The 27,710-nt window shown below is 50.4% G+C and overlaps 1 protein-coding gene across 5 annotated transcripts; it reads right to left on the bottom strand.

Moving 5' to 3' along the window:
- Positions 1-27,102, bottom strand: FAM83A (family with sequence similarity 83 member A). 5 transcript variants are annotated; one of them, XM_074387099.1, is made up of 5 exons: positions 26,431-26,910; positions 18,439-18,606; positions 15,960-16,084; positions 3,401-3,660; positions 522-629 (listed from the first exon to the last, which is right to left on the bottom strand). In XM_074387099.1, exons 1-5 carry the CDS (start codon positions 26,908-26,910, stop codon positions 604-606), a joined length of 1,059 nt encoding a protein of 352 aa, XP_074243200.1. In that variant the 3' UTR covers positions 522-603. The 5 variants fall into 5 exon arrangements, with proteins under 5 accessions (XP_074243201.1, XP_074243200.1, XP_039320842.2 ...); XM_074387100.1 differs by lacking the exon at positions 18,439-18,606 and having other exon boundaries at positions 1-540; positions 3,392-3,660; positions 26,431-27,102; XM_039464908.2 differs by lacking the exon at positions 522-629 and having other exon boundaries at positions 2,413-3,660.
- Positions 27,103-27,710: the final 608 nt, after the last annotated feature.

Raw genomic sequence — 27,710 nt, 5'->3', positions numbered from 1 at the left:
GGCTTAAACAACAAAAGTTTATTTCTTGCTCACTACATAGCCACGGGGGGTGGTGGGGTGGGAGTGGGGAATTCTGCTTATTGCTTAGGATCCCGGGCTGGCAGAAGAGGGCTTCCACTGGAGAGCTGCTTCTATGTGGCAACCTGCACCCAGGCTCTCAAAGTTTCACCAGAAGCAACCCTGAGCTCACGCTCCACTCACCAGGGCAACCCCCACCTAACCTCCCAGCAGGCAGCACGTCACACATCACAGGTGCCCAGGAGAGGAGAAACTGTACCCTTGTCAACAAAGGCCGCCATGGAGGGGAGACTGCTGATGGAGAGTGGTCAGGAGCGGGGGCTTTTTCCTACCTGCTGGTTTTCCCCTGTCCGCCAGGACTGAGCTGGACACAGGCACAGGCTGAGGCCTTTGGAAAGCTGAGCCTGGGAACTGCTATCACCTGGCAAGCTTTGCCTTCCTTAAATTTTCTCAGCACATGGTGAAATCCAATTTGGAATGCTCAGGTGGGGCAGATCATTCTAACCTCATCTCAGGCGTCAGCTGCGAAACAGCAGGGTCAGGGCTGGGATTGAGAAAGCTACCAGTACCAAAGTGTTTGTTTGTTTATTTGTTTTGTTTACTTTCAGGAACTAAGGAGGAAAAAAGTGAAGGACAGAAATACAATAATTAATAATAATAATAATAAAAGAAATTGGAAGCCAAGATGCCCCTGGCCATGCTGGGAGAGAGGAGAATCGGCACAGAGGGATGGATGGGCAGAGGGGACAGGGAGGATGCCACAGGCTGTCGGGGTCAGAGGCCACCAGGAGGAAGAGCGCTGTGCTCTTAGCCCTCCACAGGGCAGGCTGAGCTTCCCAGCTGAAAACCAAGCAAGGAGAAGACATTGCTGAGGTGAGTTGTGGGTGGCAGGAGAGGACCTGGAAATGGGAGTCGCCACCTGCTCCCCTCTGACTCCCCAGCACGGGTCACATCTCACTGACCCCGCTGTCACACCTGCGGTGCAGAGTTAACTGTCACTTTCTCTGGGAAGTTTCCTCTATGTCCCACCCACCACAGGGCCAGCCACCCCTACTCTATATTCTCTCTCACTCTTATTTTTTTTTTTTTTTTTTTTTGGTGATGGAGTCTCGCTTTGTCGCTCAGTACTGGAGTGCACTGGTGCAATCTCAGCTCATTGCAACCTCCGTTTCCTGGGTTCAAGCAGTTCTCCTGTCTCAACCTCTTTAGTAGGTGGGACTACAGGTACACGCCACCACACCCGGCTAATTTTTGTATTTTTAGTAGAGATGAGGTTTCACCATATCGGTCAGGCTGGTCTCGAACTCCTGACCTCAGGTAATCCATCTACCTCGGCCTCCCAAAATGTTGGAGTTACAGGCGTGAGCCACTGCAAGCGGCCCCTCCTGTAGGCTTTCTAAGTATCCTAGATTTCTTTGCACTCACCTAGGCTGTGCCCTCAGGACCTAGCACTATCCCAGGAACAAAGAGGGGCACTGTGAATTGAGAAAGAATGAATGATGGGGCTTGTGAGGCTCAGCATTTATTCTTCAGGAGATGACCAGGATGGACAGAGGCACCTAGATCTGGGGACAGCTGAGTCCTCCCTGCTGCTCAAGACTGGCATGGGCTCTGTGGTGGGGTTCTGACCACTGACAACTCAAGCTCCCAGGTCCAGCCTAGACTTCAGGGACCTCCAGGCCAGGCCAAGGCTCTCTGAAGCAAGAATCTGAGTCTACTAAACTGGCTTATCCAACCCAACCCCCAGACTCCTCAGCTGGCTTTATCCCTGGAGGCTACAGCTTCAGACAGCCCCATTCAACTCACAGATACAGGTTCTGGGGCCTTATCCCTAACTCATCCGGTGCAGGAATACTCCAGTATTAGCCTTTCCAAGAAGGAGAGGTTTCCACTACTCTCCTGAAACATCCAGAACGTTCCCACACCTTCTCTTCAGTCTTTCTTTGCTGAATCTCTTGGGAGTGAACCATTTCTGGGCACTGGGAACCAGAAGTACCAACCTAGCATCTACTGCTTGGTGCCTCAGTTTACCCATTGTAAAACTTGGGCTGCATTTGCCGCTGCTTATTACAGAGTTTTGGGGACCATTACTATGAAAGCCCTGCATGGAAGACAGGGACTCAGTTTTCATGATTTTGTTCTCTAGCTGCCCCACAACCTCCCTGGAACCTTCTGGAATGTGCTGCACAGGTCGAACTAGAGAGGGGAACCTAAGGACTGGTAGGGGTTGGCGAGTGGTTGGCCTGGGGTCTGGGAACACTGAACCATGGCAATGATTTTGAGTGCCTTTTCCTTTTTCTTTTCTTCTTCTTCTTTTCTTTTTTTCTTTTCTTTCTTTTTTTTTTTTTTTTTTGAGAGGGAGTCTCCCTATTGCCCAGGCTGGAGTGCAATGGTGCGATGTCGGCTCACTGCAACCTCCACCTCCCAGGTTCAAGCGATTCTCCTGCCTCAGCCTCCCGAGTAGCTGAGATTACAGACACACTCCACCATGCTTGGCTAATTTTTGTATTTTGTTTGTTTGTTTCATTTTCTTTTTTCTTTTTTTTTTTTTGAGACGGAGTTTCGCTCTTGTTACCCAGGCTGGAGTGCAATGGCGCGATCTCGGCCCACCGCAACCTCCGCCTCCTGGGTTCAAGCAATTCTCCTGCCTCAGCCTCCTGAGTAGCCGGGATTACAGGCAGGCGCCACCACGCCCAGCTAGATTTTTGTATTTTTAGTAGAGACGGGGTTTCACCATGTTGACCAGGATGGTCTCGATCTCTTGACCTCGTGATCCACCCGCCTCGGCCTCCCAAAGTGCTGGGATTACAGGCTTGAGCCACCGCACCGGGCCTCATTTTCTTTCATCAGAAGTTCAGTCAAAATTTTTGTATTTTTAGTAGAGACGGGGTTTCACTCACTATGTTGGCCAGGCTGGTCTCCAACTCCTGACCTCGTGATCTGCCCGCCTCGGCCTCCCAAAGCGCTGGGATTACAGGCGTGAGCCACCGCGCCCGGCTTTGAGTGTCTTTTCAAAGGGAAGCGCGCTCAACACCCGTCGCTGTGGGGGTGGGTCCTGGGGCCCCCGGGAGTGCCCAGCCTGGGCCTTCGGAGGGCAGCGGGGGAAGGGACCTTCAGAAGTGAGGGGAGGCCTGCAGGAAGGGCCTCCAGGCGGGGGTCAGCCTCGGCAGCAGGCCCAGCTGCTCCAGCTGCAGCCGCGTGGGCCTGTAGGCGCCCAGGTTGCTGTAGACCGCGGGCGGGCCGTCGTGGGGCCGCGGGGACAAGTGGGCCTGGGGACTCGGGGCCCCCCAGGGACTGTGGCGCGGCTTGAACCGGGGCGGTGGAGGCGGGTGCGGGGCCGCAGGGCTGCCGGGCCCTGGAGACGCCGACACGCTTCGGGCGCGGGGGTGGCTGCCCGCGGAGCTGCCGCTGAAGGGGTTGGAGGACGTGCGGTCACTGGCGGAGCCGCTGCTGCTGCTGAGGCGGCCGTTGGCCGGGACTGCTCGGGGCGGGGCGGGCGCCACCAGCCGCGGGGACCTCAGGCCCATCACGGGCTTGGAGGACGCGTAGAGGTGGCGGAACTCCTCGTCAAACAGCTCCACCGCCTGGCCCGTGAACTTGGAGAGGATGTTCCGGTGCACGTGTCCGCAGAGCCAGGTGAAGCTGGAGGGGAAGAGGATAGAGCGTGAGGGGGGAGGGGGAAGGAGGGGGAGGATAAGTGAAGGGAGAAGTAGGGGAGGGCGGAGGGGGGAGGGGGAGAAGGAGAGTAGGAGGGAGGAGGAGGGAGAGGAGGGAGGAGGAGAGGGAGGAGGGAGAAGAGGAAGAGCAGGAGGGCGAGGGCGGGTGGAGGAGGGAAAAGAGGGAAGGGAGGGGGAAGAGGAGAAGGAAAAGGGAGAGGAGGAGGGGAGGGAAAAGGAGGGAGGGGGTGGGGAGAGGAGGGAAACAGGCGAGGAGGGGAAAGAAGAGGAGGGGAGAAGGGGGGAAGAGCAGGAGGAGAGGAGGGGGGAAGAGAAGGACGAATAGGAGGGTTGGCCGGCCCCCACCCCAAGACCCTCCTGGGGTACCCTGGGAGTTGTGGGTCCCCTCAGGGAAGAGACGGAAGGGAACCAACTCATGCCCACTGCCCCTCCTCGCGAGCTCGTTTCATCCTGGCAGAAGCCCTGAGAGGGAGACGTCGCAGCGCCTCTCTTACAGACCACAAAACTGAGGCTCAGCGGCCAGATCGTGTTTGCAGGCGATTAATTAAGACGCCAGAGCGAATCCCCGGCCTCAAGGCTCCCTCCTGGTGCTCAGATTGCAGCTCCTTACCGGCTCTCTGAGGAGGCAGAAGGGGGCTGAGTCCCCAGCGCCCGGACTCTGCGCTCAGGGGAGTCACCCAGCAGCCGGGCTTTCCAGTCTCCAGCCGTGGAACGCGCAGCGCCAGCTCCCCTAACCACACAGGGGTCAGGGGTCAGAAAAGTCGCTGCAAAAGGCTGCATTTTCATGAACATCTAAAGTGTTCCTGAAAGAGGATTCGGCTCCGTTTTCAGGCAGAGGGACCCCGCAGGGATGATCGGAGGAGGGGCACCGTGTGCCTCCCGGAGACAGGAGACACGGTTTATGGAGGAAGCACCCAGGACACGGGGGAGGGGGGGTGTGGGGGAAAGAAACCCTCAAGGACAGGCCTGGGCCCACCACTTACAGGTTAGCGGGGGGGGGGGGGGGGGGGGGGGGGGGGGGGGGGAACCAAATGCCTAAGGCACTTACTACTTTGTGTGATTCTCAGATTTAACCAAACTCTTTTCTGTTTCGGATGGAAGCTCCTTTCATCCCCCACCCGCAATGCTTGAAATTCTGGTGACAGCATAGACCTCCCAAGAGCACCAGGCTACAGGGTCCTGGGCTCCTGCTCAGGTGAACTTGAAGCAAGGAGAGGAGGATGGTCAGGAGAATGGTCACCAAGCCAGGACAGGGCCAGAGCTAGGCAGAAATTAGCCCACCAAGGATGCCCCCGGCCCACCTGTCTTGCCACCCAAAGGCTTGGCCTCAGCCGGGGTTTGGGGGTTCCCTGCTCTGTGAGGCAGGGTGGGGCCGAACAGGGCTCCAGTAATCCTGGGAACAGCAATGAGGCTTTGTTTAAATTTCACCTCCTGCCAGGAACCACCCACTCTCCAGGAAAGGTGAGCCAGCCCTGCCACGGTACAGGAGGCAAGCCCAGGGACCAAGGGCCACGCTGCGCTCAGAAGCCAGATGCCCTTTGTTATCTGAACCAGGCTGTATCAGGCAACATAGCTGCTGCTTTGCTCAACAGAACAAGTCCAAAGATGTCCTGCCAGCTCCTCAGGCCCCCAGCACCTGTGTCTCCGCCATGCACTGTGCTCGGCCCCCAGAGCCCCCACGCACCTGCCACCCGCCCACACATCTCAACATAGTGAGTGAGATGGAGTCTCGCTCTGTCACCCAGGCTGGAATGCAGTGGCACGATCTCGGCTCACTGCAAGCTCCACCTCCTGGGTTCAAGCGATTCTCCTGCCTCAGCCTCCCAAGTAGCTGGGACCACAGGTACACACCACCACACCCGGCTAATTTTTATATTTTTAGTAGAGACGGGGTTTCACTATGTTGGTCAGGCTGGTCTCAAACTCTTGACCTCAGGTGATCCACCCACCTCGGCCTCCCAAAGTGCTGGAATTACAAGCGTGAGCCACCGCTCCGGACCCTGAACCTGCATTCTTAATTGTATCATAGTCAGATTAAGCAAACTTTTATGGTCAGTGCTTTTTTTTTTTTTAATATGTGTATTTTTTAAAAAAGAAATCTAAGAGTTTTAAAGTTTATTTTCAACATTTAAATTATTTTCATCTATTGCAAGTCTATTTGTAAGCAAATGCGTGGGAGGTGGGTAGTAATCCCATTTTGCAAAGGGGAGTTATTTTTTCCGGTTCCTCCTTTCCCCACTGCTCCGGCATGCCCTGTCGTGTGTGAGTCTGAGCCTGAGCTTTCTCTTCTGTGTGTCAACGTGTCCCTCCTCCAATGCCACATTGTCTTCATTACTGCAGTTTCATGACAAGTTCTGAACTCTGCTAGGGCGAGTCTTCCCCGCTTGTTTTTCTTCTTTGGATTTATCTTGGCTATTCTTGGAAAAGCACATTTTACTTCATGACCTACAAGTACATAACTACACAATAATTTCCAGAACATCCCTGACCTCAGTCTGCTCTGATTATTTTTAGTCTATTCTGTATCATTAAAAAAAAAATGCTAGACATCATCTACTAAATTGATGTCACACCCCACTAATGGATGGTGAGGCACAGTTTGAAAAACTGTATTCTTTCAGCACACTGGATGGCCAGAAGCCAAAGTGCTTTTATTCATTTATGCATTCATTCATTCAACAAATATTTGTGGCCATGTATAACACATCAGGTACCGTATTTGCTGTACTTCATGCCAGGAAAGCAACAGAGAAGAAAACATACCCAGTCCAGTCCCTGACTTCATGCTGTTTGCAATCTTGGTTAATCAAGTTCACAAATCGTTCGAAATCATGATGGGTGTGAAGCCATGGAGGCTGGGAGGACGTGGTATGGGTGATCAGAGGTCTCTGAGGCAATGATCTGGAAGATGCCGCCTGCAAGATGAGATGTTAGCAAGATAGAGACAGCAGGAATGAGCTCTCCCACGGAGGGCATGGGTAGCAAATGCAAAGGCCCTGAGGCTGGAAAGAGCATGAGAGACCCCAGAGGAGTCCCATGCTGTTCCAACACAGTTGAGGAGGAGGATCCCACTGAGACAGAGATCCTGGTAAGGATGGAGATTTTTTTTTTTTTTTTTTTTTTTTCCCTAGGAGTAGTGGTGAATATTGAAGGATTTTAAAGATGAAAGGGGTTTGATCTCCTTTTTGTTTCTGTTCCTGGGAGAGAAAACCCACGGGTGGCAGTGAGGGCACGCAGGAAGCCAGTTAGAAGCGAGGATGGTGTCTTGCTGTTGTTCCCCTGCTGTTCCCAGGGCCCAATTTTGCCTGCCTCCTCCCCACCCCCTGAAATCCTTCTCATCCTTCAATGCCCAACTCCAGCCAATGGCACCGAACTCCTGGACCCGCCAGGCAGAAGTGGGGGCTCCCTCTCGGCTGACCCCAGAGCACTTCCTTAGCTCCTGCTGATCTTAGAGCACACACACCACTCCACCTGCCCACTCAGCAGTGTTTCTTGATGGCACTGGCATGGCACCTGTGCTGGGGTCAGACCCTCAACCAGCCCTTCGGTGTTGAAATGCAGCATCTCAGCCCTCTAGCCTTGGAGAAGGAAGCAGGGATCGTCAGATTGGGAGAAGTGTGTACAACCAAAAGGAGGGGCCCAAATATCTGAAGCCCACAGGTACCTGGGCTAAAAGAAAGGGATGAAGGGCCTCTTCTGGTTTATTTTCTTGTTTTTGCTGGAAACAACTCTAAGGGGAGACTGGTCCCAGGGAAGATGATTCCTGAAAGGCTGGTAAACAGATCACCTTTGAACGACAAGTGCAAAATCATTGTGGGTTTCCTGTGCTCCCTCCAGGAGCTGGCTCCTCCACAGCTCTCAGGAATGACAGTAAACACAAATGGCCCTGAATGGATCCAGGCCACAGCCACCCTCCTCCTGAGCCGCATATCAGGCTAACAAGCCCAGCCGCCAGCTTCACAGGCATTGGAGAACCAGTGACTCTTGTCAAGGAAGCTGGTGACCCTGGGCCAGTTGCCTCCACTCTCTATGCCTTAATCCCCCACCCTGTCAATTAGGAGGATAACACCTTCTTCAAAGCATTGTCATAAGGATTAAATCCTTACTATAGTCCTTTTTTATTTTTTGAGATGGAGTCTCGCTCTGTCCCCAGGCTGGAGTGCAATGGTGCAATCTTGTCTCACTGCAAACTCCACCTCCAGGGTTCAAGCAATTCTCCTGCCTCAACCTCCCAAGTAGCTGGGACTACAGGCACGCACCACCACGCCCGGCTAATTTTTTGTATTTTTAGTAGAGACGGGGTTTCACCATGTTGCCCAGGATGATCCTGATCTCTTGACCTCGTGATCCGCCCGCCTCGGCCTCCCAAAGTGCTGGGATTACAGTCATGAGCAACCACACCCAGCTGCTGGCTTCTCTGCTTGGGGAGTGGGTTGGGCAGTGGGGCTGAGAGGGATTAGGGGTTGAGGGGGTGGGGGAACGCATGTTCCTCCAGCACTTTCCCTCTAACAAACCCTGCAGAAGAATGACACCCATGAAGGACCCTTCCCTCCTAGAATAATGCTTCGCAAATAACGTAAATCAGTGTTCTTTAATAATAATAACTCTTTTCTAATTCACAGAAACCTATTGGAAAGTGAGGTCACATCATTTTATACAACAGACAAAAAAAAATATACAATATCAGTTAAGCATAAAAATGCTGGTAACAGTAGTAATCACCGCCTGCCTGGTCAAACTCACTAATTCTCTTCAGACGGACCCTGCTTGGAATTATAATTATTAAAATCAAAACAAATTTGAAAGTATAAGTAATACTGATGTCTTAACAACACACTCTTCTTTTCTTTTCTTTTTTTTTAAAGATGGGGTTTCACCATGATGGCCAGGCTGGTCTTGAACTCCTGACCTCAGGTGATCCACCCACTCTGGCCTCCCAAAGTGCTAGGATTACAGGCGTGAGCCACAGCACCCGGCCTAACAATACACTCTTAAGTGACCTTTTTTTAGTGCATCTCAGATGCCCAGCAGCTAAGTATTTACACTTGCTGTTTAACTTAATTCTACAACAACAGTTCTAATACAAATAGAGTGTTTTACTATTTTCCATTTTGTTCTGGAGAGATGGCAGGTACACAGCTATTAAGAGTTGGGTATCCAGGCTGGTGCGGTGGCTCACGCCTGTAATCCCAGCACTTTGGGAGGCTGAAGTGGGCAGATCATGGTCAAGGGATGGAGACCATCTTGGCCAACATGGTGAAACCCCGTCTCTACTAAAAATACAAATATTAGCTGGATGTGGTGGTGCAAGCCTGTAATCCCAGCTACTCCGGAGGCTGAGGCAGGAGAATCACTTGAACCTGGGAGGCAGAGGTTGCAGTGAGCTGAGATCTCACCACTGCACTCCAGCCTGGCGACCTCCGTCTCAAAAAAAAAAAAAAAAAAAAAAAAAAGAGTTGGGTATAGAGGCTGGGAATGGTGGCTCACCCCTGTAATCCCAGCACTTTGGGAGGCTGAGACTGGCAGATCACTTGAGGTCAGGAGTTCAAGATCAGTCTGGCCAACATGGTAAAACCCCTGTCTCTACTAAATATACAAAACGATTAGCAGGGTTTTGTTTATTTGTATATTTGGTGGCGGCAGCCTCTAATCCTAGCTACACAGGAGGCTGAGATGGGAGGATTGCTTGAACCAGGAGGCTGAGGTTGCAGTAAGCTGAGATCATGCCACCATCTCACTAGGCAATAGAGCATCTCAAAAAAAAAAAAAAAAAAAAGTTAGGTATGTCCTAACACATTTAAATTCTTGTTCTTCTGGGGGAAGCATAATGTATGAGATAATTATGTTTGGTTTAAAAGTGAAATGATGTGGATTTGAGGATTTGAGGGTGGAACAATTCATATTTTGAGAAGCTGAAGATAAATATTCTGTTTTCCTGAAGGTGTTAAAGGGAAGTTTATCTTGGGAATGTGTTTCAGCTTAATCTGCCCAGCATTTGAGACCCATCTGGGAGAGGGAGGAGGCCCCAACTCCTAGCGCAGTTCTGATCTCCTTGACATGTTCAAAATCCCTCCCAGTTGCTTAAGCTCCTTCATCAGTTTTCATCATATGCACAGATAATAAGAACTTGTTTCTCAGTCTTTTATCTTTACATCTCTATTTCCAAATTATCGTGTTCCCGGGCCTTCTCCTTTTTCCACAGATATACCCGCCCCATGGTTGTGTGCAAAGCAGCTAGTGGGTCCTGGGAGGGTGCAACATTTCTCAAAAATAATTGCCTGATATTTAACTTTGGGGCAGGACTTTATAGATAAGAGCATCTGGGTAAGAAGATTTTTTTTGAGATGGAGTCTTGCTTTGTTGCCAGGCTGGAGTGCAATGGCACGATCTTGGCTCACTGCAACCTCCACCTCCTGGGTTCAAGCGATTCTCCTGCCTCAGCCTCCCGAGTAGCTGGGATTGCAGGCATGCGCCATCACACCCAGCTATTTTTGTATTTTTAGTAGAGATGGGGTTTTGCCATGTTGGCCAGGCTGGTCTCAAACTCCTGACCTCAGGTGATCCATCCGCCTTGGCCTCGGAAAGTGCTGGGATTACAGGCGTGAGCCACTGCGCCCGACCAGGTCACTTTAAAGTGGATCATGAGGAGAGCTGAAACTGTACCTGTTCTTCGATTTCTTCCCCATGTTCAGGGAATCCTCAGCTCTTCCAGCCCTTGGCTCAGCCTCCTTCCTTTTACTGATGTTCCCCAGGGCAGAATGTCTGTCTAGAAAGGGAGTGTCAAGAGCACTGCAAAAATTCCTCAGCTAATATTCACAATCGCCAGAAGGGAGAAACACCCCAATGTCTATTGATTGGTGACCAGATAAACCAATTATGGTCCATCCGGTCCATGGAATGTTGCTCAGCCATAAAAAGGGACGAAGCGCTGACACCCTACAGCTCCAGGGAGCCTCGAAAACGTTAAGTGAAAGAAGTCAGCCACAAAATGCCGCATACTGAATTAGAATGCCATTTACATGAAGCACCTAGGACAGGCGCTTACGCTGGACCCTCCAGGCTACGAACAGCATCGCAGACCCCAGGGCGAGTTGGGCAGGAAGGTGTGAACTGCACTTGAGATGCCTCCTAAGCTACATTCTTTTTTTTCTCTTAGCCTTGTTCTCCTACCTTCAAATTCTAAAACGTTTGAGGAGGGAGTGGTCTGTACTAGACATATTCTGGAGATGCTTCTCTGAAAACTGGCCCCACCTTAGGCCTGGAAGGGCAGCCGTGTTTTTGCCACGTGCCAAGTGCCCTTCTGTCAGCCCTGCCCCAGCCGCAGGTTACTGGCTCGGGGTGGACACCAGACTCAGAGGCAGCTCATCCATTGGTTGGTGATCTGGGCTGACAGAATTGCTGGACCCGGGGTGACAGTGGTGGGGGCTGGGCTGGGAGGCTGCAAAGCTCAGGGATGAGGTCAGATTTAACTCATACGATCCATGAGGCAGGAGAGAGAACCAGAAAAAGTAGCTAAACAGTAGGCCTGTGGGCCCGTAAAAGCCAGTGAGAGCGGCTTTGACTCTAGCTTTTCCCAGACTTGGGGAGGCCTGGCAGCCCCTGCTCCTGCCCCTGGCTGTGCCTGAGATTAACTGCCAGCCTCACAGCACCCTCCCTTCTGCCTTAACTTAGGCAGTTGAAGGAGATTTTCTGTGTCTTACGGTGAAACAGCCTTGATGAACTTAATAGGAACCAAAATGTCAAAAAACAGTGCACGAAGGTCCTTGTTGTGTTTGGGAAGACAGGAAAATTATGACACAATTTTAGACTTTGTTTGGAAAATGTGTAAAGTATTTTAAAAACTGAAGGAGTCCCGTTAAAGGAAAAGAGTAAAGATATAGTTTATTGAGCTTCGTAGCAAGCAGAAAAAAAAAAAGGGGAGCTACCTAGAAAAAGAGTAATATGAAAACCTGGCCTGGGCACGGTGGCTCATGGCTGTAATCCCAGCACTTTGGGAGGCTAAGGCAGGCAGATCACGAGGTCAGGAGATCGAGACCATACTGGCTAACATGGTGAAACACCGTCTCTACTAAAAATTTAAAAAACAATTAGCTGGATGTGATGGTGGGCGCACCTGTAGTACCAGCTACTGAGGAGGCTGAGGCAGGAGAAGGCAGGAAAATCACTTGAACCAGGGAGGCAGAGGTTGCAGTGAGCCGAGATGGCGTCCTTGCACCCCAGCCTTGGGGGAACAGAGCAACATTCCAGCTCAAAAAAAAAAGAAAGAAAGAAAGAAAGAAAGAAAACCTGCCCATTCAAATGCAAACACAAAAGGGGAAAAGCAAAGCAAAGTTAAAATATAAATATTAGAAATAAACTTAAATAGATCAGCAATCACAGTAACTAAGGAGATTATACCTCCTGAAAGACAGAGACGATAAAATTATACTTTTAAAAACTTGAATGAGGCTGGGAGCAATGGGGTTCACGCCTGTAATCCCAGCACTTTGGGAGGCTGAGGTGGGTGGGTCATCTGAGATCAGGAGTTTGAGACCAGCCTGACTATTACTGCGAAACCCATCTGTACCAAAAGTACAACTAACTGGGCATGGTGATGCAAGCCTGTAATCCCAGCTACTTGGGAGGCTGAGGCACGAGAATTACTTGAACCCAGGAGGCGGAGGCTGCAGTGAGTGGGGATCGAGCCACTGTGCTCCAGCCCAGGCAACAGAGTGAGACTGTCTCAAAAAAAAAAAGAAAAGAAAAAAAGAAAAATTAGGCCGGGTGTGATGGCACATGGGTGTGATGGCACACGCCTGTAATTCCAGCACTTTGGGAGGCTGAAGCGGGTGGATCACAAGGTCAATAGATCGAGACCATCCTGGCCAACGTGGTGAAACCTCGTCTCTACTAAAAAAAAAATTTAGCTAGACATGGTGGCATGCCCCTGTAGTCCCAGCTACTTGGGAGGCTGAGGCAGGAGAACCGCTTGAACGTGGGAGGCGGAGGTTACAGCAAGCCGAGATTGCACCACTGCACTCCAGTCTGGCAACAAAGCAAGACTCCATCTCAAAAAAAAAAAAAAAAAAAAAAAAAATTAATGCTATGTTGTTCATAAAAGACACACTTAAAATCTAACCACAAGTTGAAAATAATGGGATGGAAAGAAAGTTATACTCTGTGCTGTAGACTAAATGTCTGTGTCTCTCCCAGATTCATATTTGAAATCCTAATCCCCAATGTGATGGTATTAGTGTGTAGGACCTTTGGGGCATGATTGGGTCATGAAGGTAGAACCTTCGTGAATGGGGTTAGTGCCCTTGCAAAAGAGGCCCCAGTGAGCTCTCTCACCCTTTTTTTACCATAACGGATAAAGATGCACTTTCACTGTGTGAAGACAGTGAAAAGACAGCAGTCTATGAGACAGAAAGCGGGCCTTCCCCAGACACTGAATCTGCCAACACCTTGACCTTGGACTTCCCAGACTTCAGGACTGTCAGTAATGAGTTTCCGTAGTTTAGAAGCTGCCCAGTCTATGGTATTTTATTATAGCAGCCCCAGTGGACTAAGACATTGTACAAACAAGCCCAAGGAAGACGGGTGGTCGTAATGTTAATATCGCTGAAAGTGAAATTTCAGCTAAAGGGCACTAATAAGGCTAAAGAAAGATAGCACAGTTTAAATGTAAGGGGTTTTTTTGTTTTTTTTTTCCCCCTTTCTCTCTTTCCCTTTATGCTCATTTGTCTCTGGCTAGAGATTTTGCAGTTGGCTTCACCTGCCTTTGGAACAGCCTCTCCAGCTCCTGCTCCCTGGGGAAACAGCGCGTCCAAACCACCCCCTGGAGGCCTGCCTTTCCCCCCCACCCCGCGTATCCCAGTGTTTGTGCTCATATTTCATTGGTCACTGCTGTGTGTTTGCAGCAGAGGAAGAGAAGACACAATCAGTTGCCCCTTCTGCACTGTCACGTTCATCACCTTCCTAAATAAAATGTTCCCAAATGACCTTCAGCTGTTCCTCCGTTCCTCAATTCATCCCTCTCACAAAACCCGCCATCAAATGCACTTCGCTAATGCTGCCACTGAGAACATTTCAAAGAATGTCTTTTAAGTTCTGTAGTCGAGTTTCAAAGACAGATCCAGGCAAGGCAGCATTGCTAGAATAAGTGTATGGTCAGTCACTTGGATGTAGGAGTCTATGCGTGAGGGTCTAAACACAAATCGAGGCCAGGTGCTGGGCTCATGCCTATAATCCCAACATTTTGGGAGGCTGAGACTGGTCTGGGCAACACAGTGAGACCCTAGCGCTATAAAAAATTAGAAGTTAGCTAGGTGTGGTGGCGCACACCTAAAGTCCTAGCTACTTGGGAAGCTGAGGTGGGAAGAGCCCAGGAGATCGAGGCTGCAGTGAGTTGTGATCACGTCACTGCACTCCAGCCTGGGTGACACATCAAGACTCTGTCTCAATCAATAAAAAGAAATTAAAGAGACATTTTCCCCCAAAAAGACATGCAGAGGACCAACAAGCACAAGACCTTAACATGGTTGGCCATCAGGGAAAAATGTAAATCAACACTGCATGAGACATCACTTCATACCCCCAGGATCATCAAAGAGGGAAGCAATGGTAGGTGCTGCCTAGGACTGCAGACATTAGAACCCTCATACATCGCTGGCAACAATGTAAAATGGTATGGCCATTTTACATTCCATACTATGGCATAAAAATCTCGCAGTTCCTTAAAGGGTTAAACATAGAATTGCTCTATCACCCACAATGTCACTGCTAGCAGATGCTCAAGAGAACTGAAAATCTGTGTCCACACAAGAAATTGTACATGAGTGTTCACAGCAGCATTATTCATTAGGACTGAAAAGTGGAAACCCCAGAAGCCCATCAACTGATGAATAAATAACATGTGGTACGTCCATACAACAGTGGGAATCTTGAACACATTTTGCTAAGTGAAAGAAGCCAGTTGCAGAAGACCCCATATTATATGATTCTTTTCTTTTCTTTTTTTTTTTTTTTTTTTTTTTTGAGACGGAGTTTCACTCTTGTTACCCAGGCTGGAGTGCAGTGGCGCGATCTCGGCTCACTGCAACCTCCGCCTCCTGGGTTCAGGCAATTCTCCTGCCTCAGCCTCCTGAGTAGCTGGGATTACAGGCATGCGCCACCATGCCCAGCTAATGTTTTGTATTTTTAGTAGAGACGGGGTTTCACCATGTTGACCGGGATGGTCTCGATCTCTCGACCTCGTGATCCGCCCGCCTTGGCCTCCCAAAGTGCTGGGATTACAGGCTTGAGCCACCTTGCCCGGCTATATGATTCTTTTCATATGAAAGATCTAGAATTGGCAAATCTATAGTGGTAGAAGGTTGATTAGTGGCGGCGTGGGACTGGGGAGATCTGGAGGAGATGGGGGGCGGTGACTGCTAATGGTTATGGGATTTTTAAAATTGGGATGATGATAATGTTCTAGAACTGACTGTAGTCATTGTTGCACAACTCTGGAATTATACCAAAAACCAACGAATTGCACACTTCAATGAATTATTTGGCATGTGAATTAATAAATCTCAATGCATTTATTTTAAAATAAGAAAAATTAAATAAATGAAATGGGCCTGGGCACAGTAGCTCACAGCTGAAATCCCAGCACTTTGGGAGGCCACAGCAGGTGGATCACCAGAGGTCAGGAGTTTGAGACCAGCCTGGCCAACATGGTGAAATCCTAAAGTCTCTACTAAATCCTTAGTCGCTACTCAAAAAACAAAAATTAGCCAGGTGTGGTGGTGGTGCCTGTAATCCCAGCTGTTTGTGGGGCTGAGGGAGGAGAATAGCTTGAACCCTGGAGGTGGAGGTTGCAGTGAGCCGTGATTGCACCATAGCACTCCAGCCTGGGCGACAGGGCAAGGCTCCATCTCAAAAGAAAAAAAAAAAAAAAGGAAAAAAGTGTAAAGGGGTGTGCACACACACAAGTAAACAAATTTTTTTATCATTTTATAATCACATCTAAGATATCTGAGGAGGGAAAAGAGGATTCTATGTCCTATTGCAGTATTAAGGGAAACTGAGGCATCTGGAAATGCCTCTCTACCTGAATTCTCACCAGGCCCAGATTTCCTGCCTCTCACCCCATTTATATGAAGCAGCGCCAGCTCCGGGCAGAGGGAGACGTCCTGGGAGCTGCGGTGGTGTGTGTGTGTGAGCAACAGAAGCTGGTCTGCACCTCACTCTGCCCTTGTCCTCCACGAATCGTTGACCCGAGATGAATCTAGGGCTCACCTGTAAGATCCAGACAGGACGAACCTCCAGTCTGAGATGATGAACTTCTCCCGGATTTGGCCAGCGAATTTCCTGCCTGACTTGGCACAGTACACCTCTCCTTCCACACTTCGGATGGAAATGTTCTGTCGGAGGGAAAGTCGAGGTGTCACTCCCTAATTCTGTTTATAGAGATACATTTGGGCATGAGGCTGGATGTGTGTGTTCCCCTTAACCCCGTTCTATGTTGAAACCTAATCCCCAGGGTGATGGTATCAGAAGGTGGGGCCTTTGGGAGATTAGGTCATGAAGGTGGAGTTCTCATGAATAGGATGAGTGCCTTATTATTTATTTATTTATTTATTTATTCTGAGACAGAGTCTCGTTCTGTTACCTAAGCTGGAGTGCAGGGGCCCAATCTCGGCTTACTGCAACCTCTGCCTCCCAGGTTTAAGTTAGTCTTCTGCCTTAGCCTCCTGAGTAGCTGGGACTACAGGTGCATGCCACCACGTCCAGCTAATTTTTTGTATTTTTAGTAGAGGCAGGATTTCACGGTGTTAGCCAGTATGGTCTTGATCTCCTGACCTTGTGATCTGCCTGCCTCAGCCTCCCAAAGTGCTAGGATTACAGGTGTAAGCCACTGCCCCCAGCAGATGAGGGCCTTATAAAGGAGGCCTAGAGAGCTGCCTCATCCCTTCTGCCACGTGAGGACACAGCAAGAAGACAGCCATTTATAAGCCAGGAAGTGACCTTTACCAGACGGCTAATCTGCCAGCACCTTGATCTTGGAGTTCCCAGCCTCCAGAATCATGAGGAATACATTTCTATTGTTATAAGCCACCGGTCTATGGAATTCTGTTACAGCAGCTGTGATGGACCAAGACAATTTGTGTAGGAAAATGGCTGGTAGAAGCCTCACTAAAATGGAGATGTGTTATCTCTGGTTGGTGGGATTCTGGGCCATGTTAATTTTTTCCTTGGGCTGAATTGTCTAAATTGTCTTCATTGTCTTCGCATTAGCTGGCAACAAAAAGAAAAAGGGAAGTGGGTAGAATTCAAATAAGGCAGCAAATAAAAGCAAGGCAAGGGCCTGATGCCTACGGAGCCCTTAGTCTGGGCCCCCATGAGCCACAAGAGGCCTGGCAGTCAGTTGGAGGCAAGCCCAGCCCCGCCTTGTAAGTGGCTTTAGTGACCTGAGTCCCTGACCCCAAGCTGATCAGAGGGAAGGCCTGGTGCAGCCAGAGGAGGTGGCTTTGTGGAGGTCGCAATAGACCCTGTATTGTCTTAAGCAAGGGTATGTCCACATCCCTACCATAGCTCTATTTGCCCCTTGCCTTCCCTGTAGCACCTGTGCTGCTGCCCTAGGGCTGGAAGGCTGGAGAAATGGAAGGGGAGGTAAAGTATGGGAGTCTCAAGATTAAGGCTGAGGGAGGTGGAGTACTGCCTGGATCCCACGAGGGACTGCTGGTAGCTTGGCAGACTCTGGAAACGGCGGTACTGACTCCAGCTGCTTCCCCGAGGCTTCTCCATAGCTCTGTGACATCTTGAGAGGAGGGACATATCCCATCACCCTATGATGAGCAGAGGACTGTCAGGTGTGGCCAGCACAGGCCATGAAAGCAAGGCTAGCTCTGACACTCTTGACCTGGTTTCAATGGCCAAGGAGGTGTGATCCATGTCATGCCCAGCAGACCCAGCAGTCAGAGGTCCCAAGGCCTGAGGCAGCAGGAGGCAGCCCTGAACTCAGCTGCATCCGTGCAGAGAAGGGAGGGAGGGAGGAGGCTTCATTCTTATCTGGGAGGTTCTTCCAGAGGAAAGAACCTCTCTTGCTTGAACTAGAGGAAACTGATCAAAAGAACTCTGAGGGCCACCCATCAGCTGTTCAGCCGGACCTACTCATGAAAGCTACGGGTGGTTTTCACATTTGACTTTGAATAAGTTGTCCTCAAATTTGTGTGACGAATCAAACCCTTATCTCTGGGTTTCTCTTCTCTTCGCTGGGAGAGGGAAGTAGGGGGTTCAGTAAAGTCCAAGAGGATCAATGTCTTGCTGGGGCCAGCGAGTTTTGAACATGTACCCACAGGCCCTGGAGGTTGCCTCCCTGTGAGATGCATTCCTTGGGCTTCTCCGGCTGAGAGAACAGGAGCACATGGCAGAGATGCTGTGCACCAGATACCCCTGACACTTTTCATCTCCCGTCACCCATGCAGCTGGGTGAGGTAATGAGTTATAAGAGAAAGCGATGAAAGTCTCTTCCAGGTCAGATCCTGGAAACACCCTGCACAGTCCTCCAGCCTTCTCTTTCCCTGTCATGGCTATCTTGGAAGCCATGTATTTCTCATGATGTAGCTACAAGATGGAGGACGCCCATCCGACCTACAGAGGAGTTTGAGCAAGAAATGAAGCTTTATTGTGTTAAGCTATTAACACAAGATGGGGGACATTCGTGACTACTGCATAGACTATCCTATTTGGACTAATATCTCATTGGGGCCCCTACCTTGAGGTGACTGTCAGAGATCTGGACTTTGTCACACATCTCCTGGAAGAGCTTCACACCTCCCTGGTCCAGGAGCACACAAACGAACACCCCACGCTTGTTGGCTGCCTCTAGAATGTCACAGAAGATCTCCACATCCGTGAACACATCCATCAGGATGACCAGTACCTGGGCCAGGGCAGAGGGCTCAGTTATCAGAAAAGTGAGGTCCAGGTGCTAACTAGTTTTAGCCAAACTGCCTGAGTCCCAGTGGGCCTGGGAGACCTGTTCCCATTGGACCAGATGGGAGAGGATAGGGGGAGAGTGGGTCTGACTGGGCAGGATTAAAGGAAGGAAAGGGAAGTGCTGGAGTGGAGGCCGCTGCCCCCGTCCCGATCCCACCCCTCCAGCCCCACCACGGATCGCTTGGCCCCTATGCCCATTGTGGGACTGGGGAGGGCAGAGGAGGAAGGGAAAAGGCTAGAAAGCGGAGAGCAGAGAACAAGCAGCACCTCAGCAGGTTACAGAGGGCAGAAAGTTAAGGTTATGGATTCGCCGCCACTTGGAGCTAGAGGGCACGCTATGGCCACTGATTTTCAAATGTCATTAAGCTGTGGAATCCCATGTGAGGCCCCATGTGAGGCCCCATATATAAACGACTAGAACAAGCTTCCCCCTGTGGGATGGGGAAGGGAGTCATGCTCTACCCACAGCTACTGCATCATCTGGCGTAGTAGAAACTGGGGAGGGGAGTCCTAGACATCCAGCGAGCAGGAGAGATACCTGTGTTCCCCCTGCCAAGCATTCATTCCCTCTTCTTCTGCCAACAGCATCCCAATCTAACTTTAAGGAATTGCCTGTCCTTCACAATTAATGTGGTTTCGATGGGTCTACTGCCATCTCCTGATTGGACATGGGGAGAGCACATGACCAGGGCTAGACCAATGGGAGCATTGCATCCTCTGCTGGCCACAGAGGTTGGTCCAGAGGTGGTCACGTGATCTAAGTTATTCTAATGAGAGTCAGCCCAGGACTTCAGCTGCAACTCCAGGGAAAAGGAGGGGCTCTTTCGACAAGGTTGCTTAGCTGGTAGTTTATAAGCAATGGCTGTTGGCAGCGATTTTGCTACCTGTTGGGGTGAGCCGGCCTGACAATGAAGCCAGCCCTGGAGAAAGCAGCCAGGAGGTAGAGACAGAGTCCCAGCGGTGTCATTTGGACACCTGTTCCAGCCATGCTGGAGGCCAGTGCTGCCCTTGACTTTTACACTGTGGATGTCAATGAATGTTTCTCTTCTTCACCTTGTTTGGGTTTACTCTCTGTCACCCAATCATGAGTCCTTTCTAATACCTTAATTGTGGTATGTTGACAAGCAGCTTATTAGGCTTATTAAGTCATTAGAAACATTGATTACTGTTGGGCTCAGTGGCTCACACCTGTAGTCCCAGCACTTTGGGAGGCCGAGGCAGGCAGATCGTTTGAGGTCTGGAATTCGAGATCAGCCTGACGGACATGGTGAAACCCCATCTCTGCTAAAAATAAAAAATAAAAATAAATGAGCCAGGCTGGTAGCACACAACTGTAGTCCCAGCTGCTGAGGAGGCTGAGGCAGGAGAATCGCTTGAACCCAGGAGGTGGAGGTTGCCATGAGCTGAGATTGTGCCACTGCACTCCAGCCTGGGCAACAGAGTGAGACTCTATCTCAAAATAAATAAATAAGTAAATAAATAAAAATAAAAAATGTTGATTACAATGATTACGCAGAAGCGGTAAGATGAGGTGAAATGTTTATAGCCTGAAGTTAAACCTGCTGTATAGTCTCAACAAATGTGTATTAACAATGAATTAAGTGAAGAAAGAAAACACCACCAAGTGATAGTGTGTCCACTATGATTGCCAGTGAGTGAATGCAGATACCGTCAGTGGCAATGGTGGGGATGCAGTCAGAGAAATCCATCATTAGGTGACTTCTTCATTGTGTAAACATTGTAGAGTATATTTACACAAACCTAGATGATACATATATTTTTATTTATATATTTTTTTCACATGGAAAACCAAATGTCCCAGCACCATTACTGAATACTAATCATTTCTTCTATTTCATCTCAATGTCAATGTCAAGTGCATATTAGGGTTCAGTATATCCTCCATAATTATCTTTTCCTTTCTTCCCTCCCTCCCTCCCTTCCTTCCTTCCTTTCTTCCTTCCTTCCTTCCTTCCGATATATGCCTGTATCAGTGAGCAGAGGAGTGACATTGAATAGAATGAGAGTTTCCAGCTTCAGTTTTCTTAATGATTTTGGGAACCCAAGATATTTTTCTTTCACAGGGAATATGGCCATTCTCTTTCTTCAAGACTACCTGTAATAATAATGTCCCACTATCTTTCTAATAATTTTTATATATATCACCTATATATATATATATTTTGCAGATGGAGTTTTGCTCTTGTTGCCTAGGCTGGAGTACAATGGTGCGATCTTGGCTCACCGTAACCTCTGCCTCCCGTTTTCAGGTGATTCTCCTGCCTCAGGCTCCTAAGTAGGTGGGATTACAGGTATGTGCCACCATGCCCGGCTAATTTTGTATTTTTAGTAGGAACAGGGTTTCTCCATGTTGGTCAGGCTGGTCTTGAACTCCTGACCTCAGGTGATACACCCTCATTGGCCTCCCAAAGTGCTGGGATTACACCACGCCCAGCACAATATATTTTTTTAAACCACCACCATCTGTGAAGTAGCAAGGAAAGAGAGACCTCTCACTGACAGGCCAAACTGATGGCTGGTATCCACTTGGAACCAACTTTCTGTGATGTGGATGGATAGCTGGACAAGGGGGGAAATCCTCAGAAACTGCCCACCCTGAGCAGGAAACCAGAATGTTCTAATAATGAGGCTATGATCATTAGAACCACGGCCCTATAATCACACAATTAGTTGTCTTGCACACATTTAACCTTACAGCACTGAAAGCAGCTTAGGCTTTCTGTCTGCTGAAAGGTATTTGCCTCCTCTTCCAAGGTATTGACAAAAGAAACAATTCCCTCCCTCCCCTCCCAATCGGTCAGTAAGTACTTCAGTTCTGTGCCAGTGTATCATCATTTTTCCCGAGATAGGCTGGTGAGCTGGTGGTTGAACAGAGACAGGGGCACGTTTGGAAATAACCCAGCATCCTGAATTAAAGGATGCTTGGAAATACAGGCTCACCTGTCTAGGTTTATCTTGTTTGCCTCTGGTTGTGGTTGTCCTCCAGCTGGATTAATCCGAAGACAGTTACTGGTTTGGAGCACTATTCTTCCTTAGAAGGTATAGTGGGTTGAAGGCTGGGCATGGTGGTTCACTCCTGCAGTCCCAGCACATTGGAGGCTGAGGCTGGTGTATTGATTGCTTAAGGCCAGGAGTTCAAAACCAGCCTGGGTGGTGTAGTGAAACCCCCATCTCTACTGAAAAGATGAATTGCTTTCCCTTCTTTCTCTGCCAGCAAATGCTTACTCAGCCTTTGAGACTCAACTTGGAGACCACCTCTCCCGTGAACGCTGCTCTAGGCCCTCCCTTCACTTCGAGGCACCGAGTTGCCCAAGCCTGGGACTGCACTGTCTAATTCTTTCTCCTCTCCCCTAAGGAGCAGGCAGTTGGCAGGAAGCTCCCTAGAGGTCCACTCTGCTGTCCTGGGCATGGGGCTGGCCGGCACGTTAGGCTTTGTAGAATAAGAGAAGGGTTTCTTTTTTGAGACAGAGTAGTCTTGCTCTGTTGCCCAGGCTGGAGAGCAGTGGCACCATCTCGGCTTACTGCAACCTCCACCTCTCAGGTTCAAGCAATTCTCCTGACTCAGTCCCCCAGTTAGTCAGGATTACAGACACCTGCCAGCACACCTGGCTCCTTTTTGTATTTTTAGTAGAGTCAGGCTTTCACCACATTGGCCAGGCTGGTCTCGAACTATTGACCTCAGGTGATCCACCTGCCTCGGCCTCCCAAAGTTCTGAGATTATGGGTGAGAGCCACTGTGCCCAGCCTGGAATAAAGGAATTTGAGCATGAAGGGAAGGAAGGAGAATTTCTGCTTCTTCTAGAGTGGAAACTGCTCCAGGAAGTACCTCTCGGCTGGATCTCTGTTTGTTCCCTTCTGGCTCGTCTCAGGATGCTGAGGCTTAGGACAGGGAGAATTCAAATCTATTTCCTCACTCTATCTTCCTCTTTTTGCCACCTGCATCCACAGACAGCCTGGGCTGAGGCTCCAGCTCCCTGGCTGTCTGTGGGAGCTGGCTGTCCCTGGGCCCTCGCATGTAGGGATGTGCGTATGTGCATTTGTTTATGTGTATGTGTGCATGTGTGTGTGGCAAGGACGTCACAAACCCTGCCTTCCACTCTTGAAAATTATTGGTGATCTCAAAGAGCTTTTATTCATGTGGATTATAGCTATTGATGTTTTCCCCATTAGAAACTAAAACTGAAAATTTTTTTGAAATAGTTCTTTATTAATAATAGAATCCCTGTATAACATAATTAATAACCAATTTGTTACTGTTGGGTGCCTCGCAGACACCCAAATGGGTAAAGCCCTGAGGGTCCCAGGACAACAAGCAATGGTGGGGACTGTCGCATAGGGGATCCACCCAACGAAGCAGCTACAACTCCCCGCAAGCAGACCCCACCTGCTAAGAGGAGCTGGAAGTTCTTACTTTCAGGTGAAATCTTCAGATTTTTTTTTTTTGAGATGGAGTCATGCTCTGTTGCGCAGGTTGGAGTGCAGTGGTGCGATCTGGGCTTACTGCAACCTCTGCCCCCAGGGTTCTAGCAATTCTCCTCCCCCAGCCTCCTGAGTAGCTGGGATTACAGGCACCCGCCACCATGCCTGGCTATTTTTTTTGTATTTGTAGTAGAGATGGGTTTTCACCATGTTGGCCAGGCTGGTCTCGAACTCTTGACCTCAGGAGAGTTCAAGAGTTCAAGGTGAACTCTTGAACTCACCTCAGCCTCCCAAAGTGCTGGGATTACAGGCATGAGCCACCGCACCTAGCCAACTCTTCAGATTTTTTAAGTGTTGTTCTAAGTTCATAATGTGCTATGTTGGTCAAAAGGACACTAGTGGGCCTCAGGGTCCTAGAGATGGATGCAGGAGCCTCACTGGGCGTGGAGTAGGGAGGAGAGGGCCTCAGCCAGGGGACTGCGTTTTACAAGCTCTAACCTGGCTTCCTCCAGGGAGCCTCTGTCACCCTTTGAGCAGCTGCAATTGCCAATTTCTCCAACAGCATTGGTTCCCACCCCTCGGGAGAACACTGAACTTCATGCAGAAAGACCAGAAGTGGCACACTCAGGAACAGGCCTTGGAGGCTGGAGGGACCTTAGTCCACCTTGGAGCTGAGCCGTAAGGAGTCTAGGGACTTGCCCAAGGGGGTGCAGCCAGCACCCAGCCCAAGGCAGCGTAGGCGCTCCTGATCGCCTGCCTGGACGCACCCTCAAATTCCGCCCTGCCACAGAAACACAAAACACTGCTGGGAAGCAGCCCAGCCGTTCAGCCATACTCAAAGCCTCAAAGCTGATGCTCCACCTATTGCTACCTTCCAGTTAATTTTCCAGAACTCTGCTCCCTCCCTCCCGCTCCATGCATGGCCTCTTCACCCTTGATGGCTTTTTCTGGAACTTTAAGATTTCGCACAGCATTGAATTTGGGAGGGAATTCATTTAGGAGGTTGCAACCTTAGCAAAAAACCAATCCAAATATCAACATGGTCTTTTATGAGGTCTTCTAAATGTAATGAAATAAATAATTTGAATACGAGAGAGGGAGAGAGCGAGACAGAGAGGGTTTCACAGATGATGAATGTCTTTCTTTGTGGTCCACTCTCCCCTGCTTGTCTGCAGCATCAGGAACGAGGGGTGGGCACTCACAGCTCAGGACATCACTTGAGGCTGGAGGTCCCGGGGCATGGGGAGAACTCCTGATCCAGCTCTTACAGTGCCTGAAATCCTACCAGCCAAGCTCTGGGCTTGAAGCGTTTTTTTCTCTTCTATTTTTCTTTCTTTCTTTTTAAGCATGTTGAGTGAAAGCTTTTTCTCTTCTAAAGACACTTATCAAAGTTCAAATGTTCTGTGGAGAGAGAAACCCCCTCTACTGCCTATCCTATCTTCTGCCCGGTCACTGGCTAGATTCAAGAGCCACAAGGTCATTTGTGGGCAGACAGGTCTTAGCAGAATCTGAGAGGAAAAGGGGCAAGGGTGAGCCCAGCAGAGGGGAGCCCTTACATTTGGAAGCGCAAACACAGCCTGGGGAATTCAGGAAAGGCTTCCTGGGGAAGAGGCTTTCATGCTGGTCCTGGAGCAGGAGCAGGTGTGGCAAATGAAAAGCAGGGAAGGCAAGCGGGGCCAGGCAGAGAGAACAGGACATCCAAACACCCAAAGACAGCTCCGCAGGGCATGTGGAGTAGAGTGGAATCGGGCGAGAGCCACACTAAGGAGTTTGCACTTCCCATTATGGGCAACTGGGAGCTACTGAAGGCTCTAAGCAGGGAAGGGAGCAAATTAGATTTGTAGTATAGAAAAAGTCACTCTAGCAGGGCACTGTGGCTCACGCCTGTAATCCCAACACTTTGGGAGGCTGAGAGAGGCAGATCACCTGAGATCAGGAGTTCAAGACCAGCCTGGCCAACATGGTGAAACCTCATCTCTACTAAAAATACAAAAATCACCTGAGCGTGGTGGTGCACGCCTGTAGTCCCAGCTACTCAGGAGGCTGAGACAGGAGAATCGCTTGAACCCGGGAGGCAGATGTTATGATTAGCTGAGATCATGCCACTGCACTACAGCTGGGGCCAGAGAGCAAGACTCCGTCTCTCTCTCTCTCTCTCTCTCTCTCTGTGTGTGTGTGTCTCTGTCTCACACACACACACACACACACACACACACACACACACACAAGAAAGAAAAAGCTGCTCTACTGCAGTATGGAGCCTGTGAAGCTGGGGATCAAAATGGAAGAGGGGACCAGGCATGAAGCAATTGTGGGAGTTCTGGTGATAGGTGGTGATACATGGTGATGATAGGTGGTGATAGGTGGTGATGATAGGTAGTGATAGGTGGTGATAGGTGGTGATAAGGGATGATAGGTGGTGACAGGTGGTGCTAGGTGGTGACAGGTGGTGATAGGTGGTGACAGATGGTGACAGGTGGTGATAGATGGTGATAAGTGGTGATAGGTGGTGACAGGTGGTGATTATAGATGGTGATAGGTGGTGATAGTGGCAGGTGGTGACAGGTGGTGGTAGGTGGTCATAGGTGGTGACAGGTGGTGATAGGTGGTGACAGGTGGTGATAGGTGGTGATAGGTGGTCACAGGTCGTGATAGGTGGTGATAAGTGGTGACAGGTGGTGATTATAGGTGGTGATAGTTGGCAACAGGTGGTGACAGGTGGTGGTAGGTGGTGATAGGTGGTGACAGGTGGTGATAGGTGGTGACAGGTAGTGACAGGTGGTGATAGGTGGTGACAGTGGTGACAGGTGGTGATAGGTGGTGATAGGTGGTGACAGGTGGTGACAGGTGGTGACAGGTGGTGATAGGTGGTCACAGGTGGTGATAGGTGGTGATAGGTGGTGATAAGTGGTGACAGGTGGTGATAGGTGGTCACAGGTGGTGATAGGTGCCGATAGGTGGTGACAGGTGGTGATAGGTGGTGATAGGTGGTGACAGGTGGTGATAGGTGGTGACAGGTGGTCACAGGTGGTGATAGGTGGTGACAGGTGGTCACAGGTGGTGGTAGGTGGTGATAAGTGGTGACAGGTGGTGACAGGTGGTGATAGGTGATGATAGGTGGTTGCCTGGACCCTGGTTGTGACAGGTGGGATCAGGAGGTCAGTGGTCCAGGGCAAGGTTGACAGCAGGGCCCACAGCAATGCCCCTACATTCGAAGCCCCAGTTATCTGGACTCTGTCCCTGGGAGAAAAATGCACCCCTCCCTGCTCTATCTGTTCCCCATCCTCCCGCTACTTGGCCAAGGAGACAGGGGCTCTGGCATCGGTACCTGGTTGGTCCGGGTGATGCAGCGGCGGACGAGGTCTCTGATGTTGTTGTGCTTGTCGGTCTGGAAGTACACAGTGGCGCTGGATTTTTCCTTCAGGTAGGGCTTCTCGGCCGAGGCCCAGCTGTGCAGTAGGGCGGGCTCGCTGCCCTCCGAGGCCACAGGGAAGTAGGTGCCTGACTGCAGGGAGCTGGAGTCCAGTGCCTTAGGGCCTGGCTCGGCCCCTCCCAGAGGTTCTGGGGGGCAGGGGGGCTCCCTGGCCTGGGCCTGGATGTACTGGGCCTCCACTGAGGACAGGAAGTCCACCTCACCTTCCTGGCTGAGCGCTCGACAGTAGGCTTCAGGACCCCCATCCAAGAGGGCGTCTGTGGCCAGCCGGGCGCTCTCATTGTCACTGAAGTCAGCCCTGGCTGGCCGGACCCACTGGCTCTTGACGTCTTCCAGACGCTTCCGGATTTTGCCCAGGTGCCTCGACCGGCTCATGCTGCCCGTCCCGGGGTGGTACTGGGGGAAGCTGGCACGTCAGCTCCTGCAGATGTGGGAAGCCAGTGGACCCCACCCTGGAGGAGTGAGGCTCCCACACCCCCAGGAGGCTGCCTGCTCCCAGGCCCAGTGTGCAGGGCACCTCTGAGAAGTGACTTCCCGCTGTCCCAAGCAGCGCTTCTCAGAGCTCCTCATCTGCAGCAGCGGGATTGGCTTATCTCTCAGGGCTACCTGCCCTGCCCTCGGGCCGGGAGGGCTGGCTCAGACAAGGCCTTGGCACAGTCAGCCAGGGATATTTCCTCTCCTCCCAGCTGCAAGGGGAGGCGAAGGTGAGCCGGCTTTCCTGCTGGGTTTCACAACTCACCCTCAGGCCTTCGTTACCAGGCAGGGAGCCTCCCTGCCAGCTGCAGGATGGGCCCAAAGGAAGCCTGCCTGCCTCTGCTCCCCTCCTGGACACCTCGGTTCCCACGCTGTTTCAAAGACAACGAACGCTCTTTCCCCTGTGGGGGAAAGAGGCCATCCCTGAGATGCCCCACTTCCCCTGTGAGAGCAGGGGAGCTGGACACGGGCCAGGGAGAGCTGTGAACCAGGCACACTTCCTTTCCTTGGTCACACCCAAGTGCCCGCCCCTCCCTGCCCTATAAAGGAGCTCCTCTTTCCCATCCCCTCTCATGTATTTGTCATTGTCTTGTTTGCAGAGACCACAAAGAGGTTCTAGTTCTCAGGCCAATGCTGCTTCACTGGAAGCAGCTGCTTGGAACACCATCTGGAGAAGGAGCTGAGCCTGTGTTTGGCCCACA

Source organism: Saimiri boliviensis, chromosome 15 (genome assembly GCF_048565385.1).
Source record: "Saimiri boliviensis isolate mSaiBol1 chromosome 15, mSaiBol1.pri, whole genome shotgun sequence".
Taxonomy (NCBI): Eukaryota; Metazoa; Chordata; class Mammalia; order Primates; family Cebidae; genus Saimiri; species Saimiri boliviensis.
Note: the sequence above shows the minus strand (reverse complement) of the source record. Positions and strands in the feature narration are given on the sequence as shown.